The sequence below is a fragment of the Lonchura striata genome, chromosome 7 (assembly GCF_046129695.1).
Source record: "Lonchura striata isolate bLonStr1 chromosome 7, bLonStr1.mat, whole genome shotgun sequence".
Classification (NCBI taxonomy): domain Eukaryota; kingdom Metazoa; phylum Chordata; class Aves; order Passeriformes; family Estrildidae; genus Lonchura; species Lonchura striata.
The window spans coordinates 21,032,270-21,047,769 of NC_134609.1; the positions used below are offsets into that span (position 1 = coordinate 21,032,270).

General features: G+C 36.1%; 1 protein-coding gene across 3 annotated transcripts in view; it reads left to right on the forward strand.

Moving 5' to 3' along the window:
* The window catches only part of SLK (STE20 like kinase), a 49,383-nt gene that overhangs the window by 21,122 nt on the left and 12,761 nt on the right, over positions 1-15,500 (forward strand). For 2 of the 3 annotated variants that reach the window (XM_021536299.3, XM_021536301.3), the window contains exons 3-12: positions 2,083-2,131; positions 2,549-2,698; positions 5,192-5,264; positions 5,473-5,667; positions 6,326-6,407; positions 7,387-7,515; positions 9,343-10,725; positions 12,001-12,131; positions 12,397-12,520; positions 12,790-12,969. In XM_021536299.3, the coding sequence (XP_021391974.2) occupies positions 2,083-2,131; positions 2,549-2,698; positions 5,192-5,264; positions 5,473-5,667; positions 6,326-6,407; positions 7,387-7,515; positions 9,343-10,725; positions 12,001-12,131; positions 12,397-12,520; positions 12,790-12,969 (2,496 nt within the window). The remainder of the gene's footprint in view (positions 1-2,082; positions 2,132-2,548; positions 2,699-5,191; positions 5,265-5,472; positions 5,668-6,325; positions 6,408-7,386; positions 7,516-9,342; positions 10,726-12,000; positions 12,132-12,396; positions 12,521-12,789; positions 12,970-15,500) is intronic. The other variant, XM_021536300.3, reaches the window with a different exon arrangement.

A 15,500-nucleotide genomic window follows, 5' to 3' on the forward strand; every position in this document is an offset into this window, starting at 1 on the left:
GAAATTAACAGTTCATTTTGTGTATTGAGATAGTTCTCAGCTGGTGCTTATTTGTAACAGCAGGACTCAGATTTCAATTACATTAACATGATTTTAAGTGAAATTCAGAATCTACACCCGAAAAATAATTCAAGTGCTGGAAAGGTCAGCCTGTGAAGTACATACTTTTAGATGCCAGCAAATTTATTGGCACTCCCAGGAAGGACAGTTTACCAGGACTTGAACAACAATTAGTTTACTTAAGCCTGGCTATTTGTACCTTGATGTGCAGAGAGCGTCCATGGGGCTGCACGTCCCTGGGTGCTGGATCCTGGGTGTTTGCTTGCACAGCTTTAGCTGTGACAAAACACTTTGCACTTGTAGGTAGTCCAGTCCAATATTTATAGGTGCTTTTGGAATGGTACAAAGAATACATGGGTTGGGGTTTTTTTTAAGAGCTTATACTTCAAAAAGATACCTAAATCAAGTAAAAGATGATTTCCTGGGAGTCTCACAAATAAGCTTTACTCTTTGAACAAATGGTGGAAGTGTAATACCATGTTTCCTGATGCACATTTGTTTTGCTCAGCTCAAAAGCTGTTGATATCAGTGAAGAGTAAATTATTATATAAAACAGTGGAATAGTGAAAAAATTTCTATGCATAAAGGTCAGCAGGAAAGCAAGTAGGCATAGAGGCACAATCTGAAACTGAGTGGGTAGGCTTCACTGGCAGAATAAAGATAGAAGTAAACACTTTGAAAATAAAATTGGAGTTACATAGTTACGGTAAAATGCAGGGGCTTATAAGCCACAAGGCTAATGATGTGGTAAATAAAAACAGAATTTAGTGAGGGCAAAAAAAGAGAAGAGTAGAAATTGGACATTAAATACACATTTGCTTTCTAAGATTAGAAACATTATTTCTCTAGCAAAGAGACCTTTGTCAGACCCAACTACAAATTTTTGAGAAATAAATTCTTTATGTACAATTTCCCACACTTACCTACTTGGCACAGAGAAGCATGTAAATGGAATAATGTTTACAGGATTTACAAAGAATTGCATTATATAATATATTTGTTGGTACCATTGTTGTGGGGATTAATTGTAATAATAATTTGAAGCATATGTGACATAAGTGGTGCATGTATAAGTGTTGTGGTAAAGGTATACTTTGAGGTTTCCTCTTTTATGGGCAATTATATGCTGATTTAAAAAAATAACATACTATTTCCAAGCATTTCGACTGTTGAGATTCTGACAAGAAATGCTTCTTAGGTCTCAGGCAGAAGATTATAATTTATAATATTTAAAGTTCAAATTAAAGAAAGAAAAAACACATAAGGATGAGTGGGGTGTCAGTCTTGGATGAGATTTCCTCTTTCTTGATCTCTTCACTCTATTTGCTCCCCTCTTTCTCCTTTGTATATATTCTTTCTGTCCTTCATAGCAGCATAGTTTATGCTCAAAAATAATTGCAGTATATTTTTATTTCACATGGGAACTCAGAACTGGGGATGGACTTGTTCTGGTTTTATTACATTCTGGCATAAAGGCCTTGAAGTATTGTAGGCATTAATGAAAATAAAGGAAAATTAATGCAAACAGCTGAATTTCGCAATTTTATGTAGCTTTTAAGAGCAATTTTCTGTATTTTCATCTCATCTTAAACAATATAGGAGATAACATCAGCTACTGGAAAACCATTTAGCTCTTGGACTTTTCAGTCAGAGAAATTATAGTCTAGAAGTAGAGCTTAATAACTGAGAAATGAGTTTGCAGGGATTATGTAAATCACATTATAAGGAATAGATTTAAGCTGACTGTGTCATTATGTTTTATAAGTTTTATTATGCTATTTTATAGGATTAAAACTTTTGTCTGAAGGTCTCAAGGCATTTTTCAAATAATTTGCTTGAGCAGCACAGCCCTACTTTTAGCTTGGTAACAGTACCAGTATTTTGTGGGTTAGTAAAATAACTTGTTGAGGCCAAATAGTCTGAAACTCTGATCTCCCAGTAATGCTCCCTTAATCAATGATTCAGTTCAGTAGAACTATTTAATTTCTAATTTCTGTATTTTTTTTATTTGTTTATATACAGATCCTGATTGAATTTTGTGCAGGAGGAGCAGTAGATGCAGTAATGTTGGGTAAATAAGTTATTCCAACTAATAATAATAGTAATCATCCTAATACCTGAAAGTGATAATATATACTGTAAGACTTATTTCATATGTCTGTTGTATTGATATGCAAATATTTATGTAAAAGATCTGGTCTTTAGCGTCTCTATGTACAACACAAAAGAACCAGTCTCTAAGCTATCTAGTTTTTTCACAGTTTCAGATAGGTATGTATACATAATTCATAATGAGAAGGGTGTTGGGTTCAAGGAATAAAATCTTTACTGGAAGGAGCAAATATTCTAAGACAGAATTTTTTTCTGACGTGTGATGCTTAGAATCTGTCAGATTAATTATTTTCCCCATATATTACTACAGTGTTTGCTATGAACATGTAACGTAAAATGCAAAAATGTTGTGATTATTTCTATCTCTCTCTTGTAGAGCTTGAAAGGCCATTAACAGAGCCACAGATCAAAGTGGTGTGCAGGCAGACACTGGAAGCACTGAACTACTTGCATGAGAATAAGATCATCCACAGAGATCTAAAAGCTGGCAATATTCTTTTCACATTAGATGGAGACATTAAACTAGGTAAGCCTGTAGCAAATAAAACTCTTTCCTGGAACTTGGCATGGTCTTGTAATTGTATTTTGCTTTAGCTGTGGTTTGTCAGGGTTCAATATTTACCTATTGAAATACCAATCTAATAATGAGAGGTTTTTCAGAAGCAAGTGGTTTGTTACTATCAAGGAAAAAAAAAAAAAAAACAAAGAAAACTTGAGCAAATATCCTGACTACACTTATCACATCTTTCATACTTCAAAATTAGCACAAGTTGTCATCATAGGTCTTACTGTTCCTTGGTATAAAGTTCCTGATTATACTTACCTTCACTGTGATAACATCAGAACTTCCCTTTGAAGTTGTAGTTTAGAAAGGGAACATTCTTCACAATCACCAAAAAACAGTACATTGTACTGTTGTCTCTTTCTTTGAGAGATGTAATAATCTGAATTACCCACCTTAATTTTCTATTCCTTTTTCATTTGTTTGTTGCACTGAAAGTGAGACAGAACAGTCTGGAACAAAATACAGCTTACTATTGATTTCTGGGTTTTTTTAAATCTCAGTTTAAGCAGTCATCCCCATTTTTAGTCTGATGAGGATTCCTCCATGCAGAACTGACAAAGGGCTGCTCGTGGTGAATAGCATCCCTTCATTCAGCCAGGAAAGAGCAGGAATTATCTGGATCCACTTTGTTTTAGGGGAAAATGTGTATAAGCTGAGAGCCTTTACAGTGGCTCTACCCATGGCATAGTTCCATGACATCCCCACCCACGCTCAGGTTTCAAAGCCTTCCCTGTGCACGGGATCAGTGTGATCATTTCTTTGGATGCACAGAGGGCAGAGGTAAGGAAAATTAGAATATTGCCACAGGGAACTGGGGCTCTAAATTTGCAGCCTTGATACAGACTTTCCTTTTAAATGTAATCAAGATATGTCCAAATTCAGGAATATATCTCCTGCCTAACTCGTATTGATCACAGTCTCAGCAATGTATTGTGCACCTTTTCTATTGGAAAACTGAGAATATTTAAGAACCAGCTTTGCTGTATTGATCAGTTCAGTGTGATGGTGATTTTCCATGGATCCCTTCTGTACAAGATTTCTTGAACACACAATCCTTGCATCTGGCTTTCTTTTAGTCTGCAGAATACATGTAATTTTACTGGTGTAGCTTTTCTTTGGAGCCTGAACATTTAGTGATGCACTCAGGGTCATAGGCCTGATGTCTAAACCACTGTCTTTGTTTCTTGGCACTGCTGTAAAAGAAACCACAGATCATAGCAGGAGTCTCATGGTCAGAGGGAGTAATTTGTTTCAGTTCATCTCCTCACATGACCTGGCTTCTCCTCACACAGACTTGGAACTATTTTAAGATTTTGTCAAGCTTAGCTGGTACACAGCACCTTGCAGGCTGTCAAGATACTACTTAACAGTTCAGACCACAGGAGACTTCTTCCACACGTGCATTTGGTGATGCGTTCAGGTTTGCTAATTAAGATTTCTAAAAAAAGACTTGATGTAATTATGAAAAATGTACAGCATCCTTTGAAGGAGAATTTTACTCCTTATACACTATTTGTATTTGAATTGTGTTATACAAAGAAATGGGTAGTTCCTTGTTTTACAGATGTGTGAATGGTAAGTAAATTTATTTTATTTCATTTTGTTTTTATATAGATATGAGTTTTATTATTTCAACACCTGTAGTCCCTCAAAATTTCAGTTTTTTACCTTTGAGCCAATAGATTTTAGTCCTGATTTTTTTTCACAGAGCAAAATTAGACTTCTGAAGTATTGAGCCCATCAAGTAATTTTGTACAGATTAAAGATGGCAACATACGGGTCTTTGTCCCTTTGCTCTAATCTCTTGATCTTCATTAACAAAATTATTTCTGTTACAAGCATATGACACTTATTTAAATGTCCTCTTTTTTTTTAAAGTGAGAGACGTAGTGCTTTATAGATAGCTAATTGCAAAGAGGTAGAGGGGGGTTTTGGGTAGATACTCCATGACAAGTACATATGCAAGCATTCAGATATTTACTATAAAGTGAAAAATCACATGGAAGAGGAAATGTAACTTTGTGAAAATTTGAGTCCTGAAATTAAAAACTGAATGAGCTGTTGAATTAACAAGAATAGCTGATGTCATGTTTGATGAATTCAGACTTCATAGGTTAAATAAATTAATTTCTACTTAAAAGAATTTAATACACTTTTTCCTGCAGTAAATATATATTTTGCTTTTGCCCCATACAGCTCAACAGTAGCATTATGGTTTGGGGTTTTTTTTAAAAAAATGTAGAATATGTTTTATACGGGATCTTTTATTATAAATGCTATAAAACTCTGGCACTCGGCTATCAGAACACAAATATTTTTACCTCACTTTGAATTTTTAATACTGAAGAATGTTTGCTCTGGAACATACACCATTTTAAAAGACAATTGTAAAGTAAAAAATATATAGTATGTTTTCCACCGCCATATTAATGGTATTTTACTGCTTGCTTTAAGCGGATTTTGGAGTGTCAGCTAAAAACACCAGAACAATACAAAGAAGAGACTCCTTTATTGGCACACCATATTGGTAAGTGCACTCTTTTCTTGACTTTTTTGTATGAACTAGTATCTTAATGTTACTTTTAATTTGATACTAGAAGCTTGATAGATACTGTGTAAACATACTGATGGTGCAATGTGCTTTAGCAATGCTTCAGTGAATGTCTGTGTTTAGAACTGTTCTCAGAACAGATCAAAATGCATTTTCTCATCTGGAACTTTGTTGTTCTTTGCAGGATGGCTCCAGAAGTAGTGATGTGTGAGACCTCTAAAGACAGACCGTATGATTACAAGGCTGATATCTGGTCTCTTGGCATTACTTTAATAGAAATGGCTCAGATAGAGCCACCTCATCATGAACTAAATCCCATGCGAGTGCTGCTGAAAATCGCAAAATCTGATCCGCCAACATTGGCACAGCCTTCAAAGTGGTTTGTATTTTACTGACAGCTTTCCCACCCCCATGTAAGGCATTCCAAGTCATTTGTTTGCTAAATTTGATGAGCACAGCCCTGTGGAACTTTGTGGTGTAGTTTTAGGCATTGAGGCAGGCCCATACAATCCCAATATATGTTTGTACATGTGTGTATACATCTGACACAATTTGAACTTTTTTTTGGTCATAGTTCTGTATAGAAGCTTTTATACAGAAGTATTTTACAGGCTTTGCCTTAAAATGTATGTGAAATAGCTTTTTTACAAATGTAGTAGGAGATCTGAAGGCCATCTCAAAAAGATTGAGTGAAAGGAAACGAAAGTATTTTTATACTAAGAAAGTATTTTTAAAAGCCATTATCTATTTGGTCAATTTAATATCTTCACAAGATTCAGTTAATGATATAGCAGATCAGGTGTTAATAATCCAAAGCAAAAAGTAAATTCTTCTGATAATGGACAAACCTTGTAAAGATTGTCTTTGTGCTGAATTGGTCTTGGCATTTCTTGGTATTCCCTTTGTGTTTTCCTTAGTCAGTAGCAGGACTTGGAGTTTCAGTGTAGATTCATGTGAACCTAAATAATATTTCAGTTTATATGCTAGTCTGATGTTAAGATAGAAGAACAACCACTGCCTGTTTGTTTGTTGTGTAGGTCATCAGATTTTAAAGATTTTCTGAAGAAATGTTTGGAAAAGAATGTAGATGCAAGGTGGAGTGCAACTCAACTTCTACAGGTAGGAAGAGTTAATTATTCAGAACTATTGTTTAAAGGCAAGCATAGTTTGTATTTTTTTTTTAAGTAGAGTGGTATTATAATAACTGCTTAAATATTTTCAAATAAGGTATTTGTCCACAATCTGTTTATAAAATTTGGTAAAATTTTGGTAAAATTTGATTGCATGATACCAAGCACAGGTGAGATTGTTAGTTATATTACAGCAAAATATGTTCAACTAATTGCTTTGTGTAAGTAACTATACTTTGATACTTACAATGGTGAAGGAGTTGTTTAGGTCTGTGGCCAGTTGCTGACAGGTGTTTTAAAAGCTTTAGTGCTCAGCCCTCCTCTGTAATGCTGTCACTGCAGAACAGCTGAACAGGAATAGATGTGACCAGGTACATTTGATTGTGTTTTACGTCAGCACCCATTTGCTTTATCCACAATCCATCTGGCATGTGCTGAATAGATTTAAGTAGCAGGGCCAAGCAGAGAAAGAAGATTCAGACAGTAGGAGAAGAACAGGTAGCTGCTTGTTCCTAAAGAAAAAGGTAGAATTCTAGTTCACGTTAGGGAAAGTTGTAGTGGAGACAAAGCACTGTTTTTCCTGGAAATATATTTTCTAGATAAAGTTTCTCAAGAAGTAATTTAACTGTGGAACTGAAATGAAACCTAATTCCAAGAAAAATAACCTTTTTAAAAATATTTCTACTTCTGTTCTTTGGATTGTGAAAAAGGTCAGTATAAATGTATCATTTGTATTTTTAGCAAGTTTGTTAGACTACTTATACAGTATATTTGAATACAAATGTTTTGTTTTAAGACTTCTGCAGAAATAACACATTGGAACACTTATGTTAATTGTGACTCTTCAAATGTGAGGCAACCAAAGTAACACGTCTCTGAAGTTAATATTTCTTTCAGATTATGATTTTCCCACTGTATACTATGAAGCCACCACTTAAAATTGTGCTTATTTTTTTTGTTTTCACAAGCATCCATTTGTTACTGTTACTTCAAATAAACCAATAAGAGAATTGATTGCAGAAGCTAAGGCTGAAGTTACAGAAGAAGTTGAAGATGGTAAAGATGAGGATGAAGAAGAAGAAACAGAAAATTCTCTGGTTAGTTTAAAATTTACTTTTTTCAATATGCCATCACAAATTTCCCATGGAGAATTCAGTTTCAGGTGTATTAGCCCAACCTTGACATCAGATCTTCTAGGAGTAACATCATAAGTATACTCTAAACTTATTACAAAATAGGTAGCCAACAATTTCAAAATTAGCATGTTTGAACTCCTTAAAAACTACTGATAAAGAATAGCTAATAAAGACAAACATCTTAAATTTTTTACATGTATATGTGATATTTAAAAAATGGAATACTGATTTTTATGTAAATGGTTTTAAGTCATAATGATTGGGTGAATGAGGAAATGTGTGTTTGTATTTCGTAAAGTGTTTAAAAGATTAAGAAAAGTATTTGACTATTATGCTGGAAACTAAATTTGTGATTTTACAGTGTGACTATCAAAGAATAGGAAAAACCACATATTTTATAATGAATGTAGTTCTAAAGATGCTTTAAGAATCTTAGAGTGTGAGTATGGTTGCTGAGAGGGAAAGCTGTGATGTCCAGGGAGGGGGTGCAGGTTGGAGAGTGCCCAGACTGTGTGCTCCCTGTGCCTCCCAGAGCTGCTGTTCCTGCACTGCTGGAGAAGCCAAGAACTCAAGCAGGTGCCTCCATTCCCCCCTCACCCATCTGCACGTTCCTCACTGCCCCTGGGCTTCTCACTGCATTTCCCAGTCCATCCACAGGCTCCAAACGTGCATCCCCAGCAGCTCCCCTCCCGTGGATGAGTTGCCAAGCCATCCACCCAGGAGGGCTGGAGTAAAGTCCACCCTGGGACTCAGTCAAGTGTCTCACAAGTGGCATTGTAGCAAAGTGTGAGGTAGAGCCCTTCACGGTATTTCCTTGGGGTAGTGTTAAACACTCCTGGGAGATCAACACTAAACTCCTTGAGCAGTTACACAAATAAATATCTTAAATGCAATTTTGACTTAAAACAGAAAAGTCTGTATGCTTGGGAAGTACTTAAGGTAGGAACTGCACAATCAAACCTGTGCTTGCTGCAACAGCTAACCTAGGATGCTCCTTATGGCAAATCAAAAGCCTGATTACAGGCTTTTTTTTTTTTATTATTTTTTTTCACAGGCTGATTACCCTGCAAATTACAGGGTTCTTGCAGTAGATACAGACAGACAGATATCACAGTCACTTTGAAGAGTGAAAGGGCAATTGTGGTTAAAATGATGCTTTATTACTATATTCTTTTGGATGTTTCTATGGAATCTGATAACATTTATTCATATTCTGGCAGTGGCAGTTTCTACAGTGAGGTAACTGTTTCTGTTCTAGTTCTCTACTGCCACTTAATCAGATCTGCTAGAGGTTTCACCATTTTAATGGGGTTTCAACATTATTAAAACCAGATGAAAAGTTTTCAGGCATTCTTAGCCAAGAACACAAAGTAAAGCAGAAGAAGAACTTAATACTGCATTTTATCAGTGCTGTGCTAACTAAAGCTACAGTTTCTTCCTTGCCCAGCTGGCACAAAGTTAAGTCTTTCAAATCCAGCTGTAGCTGAGACTGTTGAGGAGCTGAACTGATTAAAAAAAAAAGAGATGTGAAAAGAAAAAGAGCCTTGAAGAGTAGCTGATGACCACAATCCCTCTCCCTTGATTACAGGGAATCTTTCTGTTCAGAGCCTGTCTGCAGTTCCTGTGCTTGTTCTGTAATCCAAGGGAAGGACTCTGAGGTTATCAAATTCATATAACTGCATGTGAATACAATATTGATCTCTGTTTACATATTCTTCCATAAAACTGTGCTTTGATTAAGTTACAAAATCAAAATAATTGAATGTTTTTCTTGCTTTAATTTTTTAGCAGTTACCTGCAGAGAAACGTGCATCCTCTGACCTTAGTATTGCCAGCTCTGAAGAGGATAAACTTTCACAGAATGCTTCTGTCCTGGAATCTCTCTCTGAGAAAACAGAAAGTAATGCAATTGAGGACAAAACAACTGGAGATGAATCTGAGGACATTAAATTTAGGAAAACAGCTGAGAACATACATGATGCTCCCGTTAGTGTAGTGAAAGTGCAGAACGGTTCTTTGCCAACTGGTGAAGATGAACAAGGCAAAATGGTGCCAGCAGAAAAGAATACAGAGAGCCTGGAAAAAGTGCTTGAGGATATAGAACCCCATAAAGGAGGTAAAGAACTTGATGTGGAAATAAAGAATGAACCTAACTTAGAGAAAGAAAATTCCATGGCAGATGAACAGATAGAAGATGACAAACTGAAAGTAGTACCTGTAACTGTAACTGAAGATAGGGTAGAAACTGAAGAAGTCATTTCTAAGGAAACTGGTGAAAAAGAAGAGGATAAGAGAATGGATCTCTTGGATGGTGAGGAAGAAAAAGTCCCTGCAGAAAATAGAGATACGGAGCAAAAGGAAGATAAAGGTGAAGCTCAGAAAGAGGCAGTAATAGATACCACTGCAGACGCTCTGCCTAATGCTACAGTTAAAGTGTCTGATGAAGAAAAGGAACTAATAAAGCATGGAACTGACAACATTAAAGAGATAGGTGCTATTGCTGAAACACCCATCAGTGATGGGGATAAAATACCTGAGGTGGAGGATAAGCCAGTGGAAAGTCAGGCTAAGCAGGTCCATGAGATTATCAGCTCTGAAGAAACTCTACCAGAAAGCCAAGATACAGTGATCGAGGTAGACAAGAAACTGGCAGAAAGTGAAAATGAGGGTGTCAGTATTATAAACAGCACAGAGGAAACAACAATCAAAGACTCTGGAAAAGATATTGTAGACCAGAAGGCATCACAGACTAAACCTGAGGATATTCCTGATAAACTGGTGGATAAACTGACTGATATGGACCAAAATTCAGCAGAGCATGGACCTGAGAATATAGAGGAAAACAACATCCAGGTAGACAAAGAACATCCGGCCGTTACCTCAGATGAAATAATGAAGAATAAACTTCAAGATGCTGTCAGTGAGCAAGTTGATGACTCTGAAGTCACTCCAGTCCCCAGTATTAGTATTAGCACTGAAGAAAATGAGAAGGTCAAAACAGATAATCAAGGCAATACTGAGACTTTGCAGCAACTGGAATCGGAGAATTTGAAGGAAAACGATGCGGATTCAGGCACTGGGTCTACAGCTGATAACAGCAGCATTGATTTGAACTTGTCCATTTCTAGTTTCCTTAGTAAAAACAAAGAGACAGGATCAATATCTTTACAGGTAAGTGTAAGCATATATTTTTTAATATAAAATCTCATGTGAGTGTAACCCTGAAATTATCTCCAAGTGTTACCTTTACTACAAAATAAAATATTGAGGGAGAAACCAGTATGACACATATACAAAGCTTTGTAGAAACCAAAGTATTCTAAATTGCACCATACAACAATGTCTGGATTATGTGCAGTTATTAGTATTATGGCTAATTAGTTAAGTGCTGTATTGCATAATAATATAGCCCATAAAAGGAAGTGTAGTAATACTAAAAATGAAGATTTGTGAAGGTTGTAGGTCAGAGCTGATACTCAAGAAGACCAGCTAAATGCACAGAATTCTTGTGCATTTTTCCAAGGGAAAAATCTCATGGAATGTCTGATCTTATACTGAATTCCTGTTGCTTCCATCTTCTGTCTCTCTGTTTGGATTTGGGACACCTAAGGCAGACATTCTGCTGGATTTGTTTATTCCAATCAGTGTTCCGTGGTTGTACTTTTGTCCATGCAGTTATGTCACTATGAATGAGTTTATTGGAGGAAGCAAATTCCAGACTATGAACTTTATTTGTAGTCTTTGTATTAAAATGAATATAGCCATATCAGGGTATTAACTGTGTAATGTGGGCTTGAGTGGAGGAAAAACAAAGCTAGAAAAACAACCAAACAAAAAAATCATAGATTGGCATAGCTGTGCTAAACACGAGGGTATTTGCAGTTGCCCTGACACAATGGAGATGGTGCAGTTTCAGCTGGGGTCCCTCTCGTCTTGCAATGAAACAGCAGCAGCTCTGACAACTGAGACTTCTCCAGTTGCCAGCAAATCGTTATATGGTTTTTAGCTAATATGTATAAATAAAAAAATAAACTCACTTGTTTTATGTCCAAAGCAGGAGGAAGTAAATTGTTACCCTGTTTCAGAATTAAATACCTGTTGACGTCTGGGGAAATCATGGGCAAAAGCAAACAGTAAATGTAGCTGTCTTCAGCTCTTGAAAATAAAACTTCATCAGTTCTCTTCAGAATTTCTGGCTTAATTTTTTTTCTTCTGGTACTTTGGATAATCAATAATTGCAGTTTTCCTTTCCTTACTAGAAAGTTTCAATTTATTAGAATTTTTCAAATTCTCACTTGATTAGTGGGGCACCTGGTAAATGAGAAGGACTCTTACTGTATAGAAGACATTCCCAGATATATTTGATATAATTCAACATTAAGAAAAAGGAGGAAAAAAGAATATAACCTAAATAAATACGTAACAACTTACCAATGCTTAATTTAGGAAACGAGAAGGCAGAAGAAAACATTAAAGAAAACTCGGAAGTTTGTTGTTGATGGAGTAGAAGTGAGTGTGACCACATCAAAAATAGTTACTGAAAATGATTCAAAAAGTGAAGAAATGCGATTTTTACGGTAAGTGTTTCTAAAAGTAAAATTTTCAAGAGGTTTTTTTTTTCTTTTAATAAAACAAGGTGGCTAATGTTCTTATTTCAGTTATATTTGGGGATTAATTAATTTTTTTTTTTTAGTAGACGTGAATGTAAAGTGTTTCTTAATAAGACAGTCAGTTCAAAATTAGTTTTACTGGGCTCAAGTTGTCAATGGTCCTTTTTGGCTTTTGTTATTTTCCACTTCTTTTGTTTTCCCATCAGTATTAATTGTTCTTTGTCCTTATTAGACGTCAAGAGCTCAGAGAGCTGAGACTTCTTCAGAAAGAGGAGCAGAGAGCTCAACAGCAGCTCAGCAATAAGCTTCTGCAGCAGCGAGAGCAGATGTACAGACGTTTTGAACAGGAAATGACAGTGAGTTTCTGCATTTTGCTGCTCTTAAAATATGGCATCTTGATGGAGTAGGCAGAATAGTGCTAACAGCACTCAGGTGTTTCCTGCCATGGTGGCTCTAGCTTAGCCTTCATTCTTAAATAAAAGCCAATATTTGCCATTGTGGGGTGCCCAGCTTGTGCTGGGGTTTGCCTGCCACAACAGTCCATCAAGGCCTTTCCCTGCTGTGCTACAGCACTTCACTTAACAGGACTTAGCTTTCTAAAAAAGGTGCCAAATAATTTTTACAGAGTAAAAAGCGACAGTATGATCAAGAGATAGAGAACCTGGAAAAGCAGCAGAAGCAGACGATCGAGCGCCTGGAGCAGGAGCACACAAATCGCTTACGGGATGAAGCAAAGCGCATCAAGGCTGAGCAGGAGAAGGAGTTGTCCAAATTCCAGAATGTGCTGAAAAACAAAAAAAAAGAGGTAAGAGACAATGCTGATACAGAAAATAAGGAGAATGGGCATAGCAAACAGTTGAGATTAGGTCTCCCAGAAGCCTTGTCAAACCTGTGCTGTACTGAGGTTTAGAAGTGTCACTACCAGTCAGAATTGTTTTTCTTGTTTAGCTGCCTAAAGTGAAATAGAAACAGCTGACAGGTGTTGATTTAATCTAGAAAAGATCATCAAGTTAGAAGATTTTGTTTTTCACAGAATATCTAATAAAATATTTCCTCTCAAATACTAAATCAAGAAAAAGTATTTTCATAAAGATTATGAAAAAAACCCACAGCTATAATTAGTTAGTAAATACTTAACAAATTGGAATTTTGAAGACAATAATTTCAGTTTTGTTTTGTTCTTGTTAATTTGTTAGATTTTTTTAATTGAATATGTGCTGTAATTGTTTAGAATTTCTTTATATGAAGTGATAGCAATTATATGAATTTGGTTTGTTAGCTTAAAAAGGAAAGCCAAGAGAGAGAGGTCTGGATAACCTAAAATCTTTTACAGTTAATTTCATCAATATCATACAGTTTAGGCAAAAAGACTGACACTGACAACTGGTGCAATTAATTTACTTGCATTGGATTAAGAAAAGGTGATATGTTTCCATATGGATTTTGCATCTTAAAAGCTATTTTATTTCATTTTTGGTTCAATTGCGTAGTGCCCATTTGTATATAAATGTCTCTGGTGTTTGCTCTGATAGTTACTAGACTCAGATTTCTTTAGAAAGCTGAACTGTCAATGCTTTTGCATAGAATGATCCTGTAGCACAGAATTACATTGATAAATAAGTTGTATTCAGTTTGAACTGTATGCCCATATGTAAATAACAATTTTTCTTCTTTTGCGGTACCTCTTGCATTTTGAGTCTCTCTCTGTTTACTGGTGATTGGGTCCTACGTGGGAAATTGGGAGAATTTTACATATTGCTCTGAGCTAAAAGCAGTTCTTTCATGGACACAGGAATAGCATGTGGTGATTTGGACTCTGTTTTCTGATGATGCTTCCACTATTAAACAAACAGGCATTTGTCTCTGGGTGCATAGTTTTGTGTTTAAAGCTTAAAAAGGCGATGCACAGGTTAAAGGAAAATGCAGCTGCTGCTCTAAAGCTATCCATGTTATATTGGAGTGTACAATGCTACATTTTTGTAATTGTGAACAACAAAACTCATCAGCAAATTAACAGATTAATAGTCAGTTGATTTAGCCAGGTTATATTTAGAATCTTTCTGCTAATCTTGTCTAACTCACCGTGTATTGAAACACGTTCCATCCCAGCATACGTGTCACAAAATGTTTCTTGAAAACACCCTTATTTATTGGTGGGTTTTGCTTTAAATTCTTCAGGACCAAACACTACAAAATAATGTTTTGTTTGCTTGTATGATTATTTTGAGACATAAGTTGTGTAGATGTCATTTATGGTCAGAGACACTAATAATGACATCTTGTAAATTCAAGTTAGAGACAGTGTCAGAAATAGCTGGTTTTCAATGGAAGTTATTTTAAGCTTCCAACCGTTTTTCACAGCTTTGTGTGAAGTAACATACTCTGTAGTCCTTTTGCCGTAGTGATTCAAGAAAATACCACTTTTGCAGGTGGTGGTTTTCTTAACTATTGGCTCTTCTGGCAGCTGCATGGAAGCACAAGTGAGGCACTGCCATTTCTGAGGGCACTGGGCAGCATTTGCATGCAAAAAGCAATGGCACATCCCTCCTGTCTGCACTGCTGGCATGCATAAAGCACCTATTGTTCTTTCTCTTTTCATTAAGCTCTTTCACTAAACTAACATCCCTGCCACTGAAGTAATGCATGCTTCCCACTATCTTTAGTGCTTGACCTGCATGTCCCTATGTTCACAGTAGTGCTTGCTGTGGAGACAAAGTGTTCTTTTTGCCACCTTCTGCATGCTTATATACACTGTAGGTTTTATGTGAAGTGGAGAAAGCACCAAAAGAGCTGAGAAAAGAGCTCATGAAACGCAAGAAAGAGGAGCTTGCACAAAGCCAGCATGCTCAGGTAACAACGGCAGCTTCAAGCTACTAAAATACAAAAGGCAGCAGTATTCACACAGCTTGATGGTTTCACTTCTTGTTGTTGTTGAGTGAATATGGAACTTAACTCAAACTAACCCTACAAACTGCTCTCTTTCTTCAAGTACTCCCATGTCACATCTTTGACTTAAATGGGTAGAAATGTAAGAGCAGCGGTTGCCAGGTTTGTACTGTCAAGTGTAGGATTTTGTGTGCTCTACTGAAAAAGAATGGTATTTTTCTACAGCAAGTTTATTTACACTATTCTTATGAGTGGTAAGTACTCCATGGGTCCTTCAGTTTTTAAAGGTTATAGTGAGGAGAAAGTTTTGAACTACACAAGTGCAGAGGAGGAAAATTTATCTAATATGAAAGCATGAGATATCTTGTTTATAGGAGCAGAACAGATTAGGTAGAATGTTATTTAAATGTCAAAGTGTAGGTGTATAGTAACTTTACAAAACATCATCTG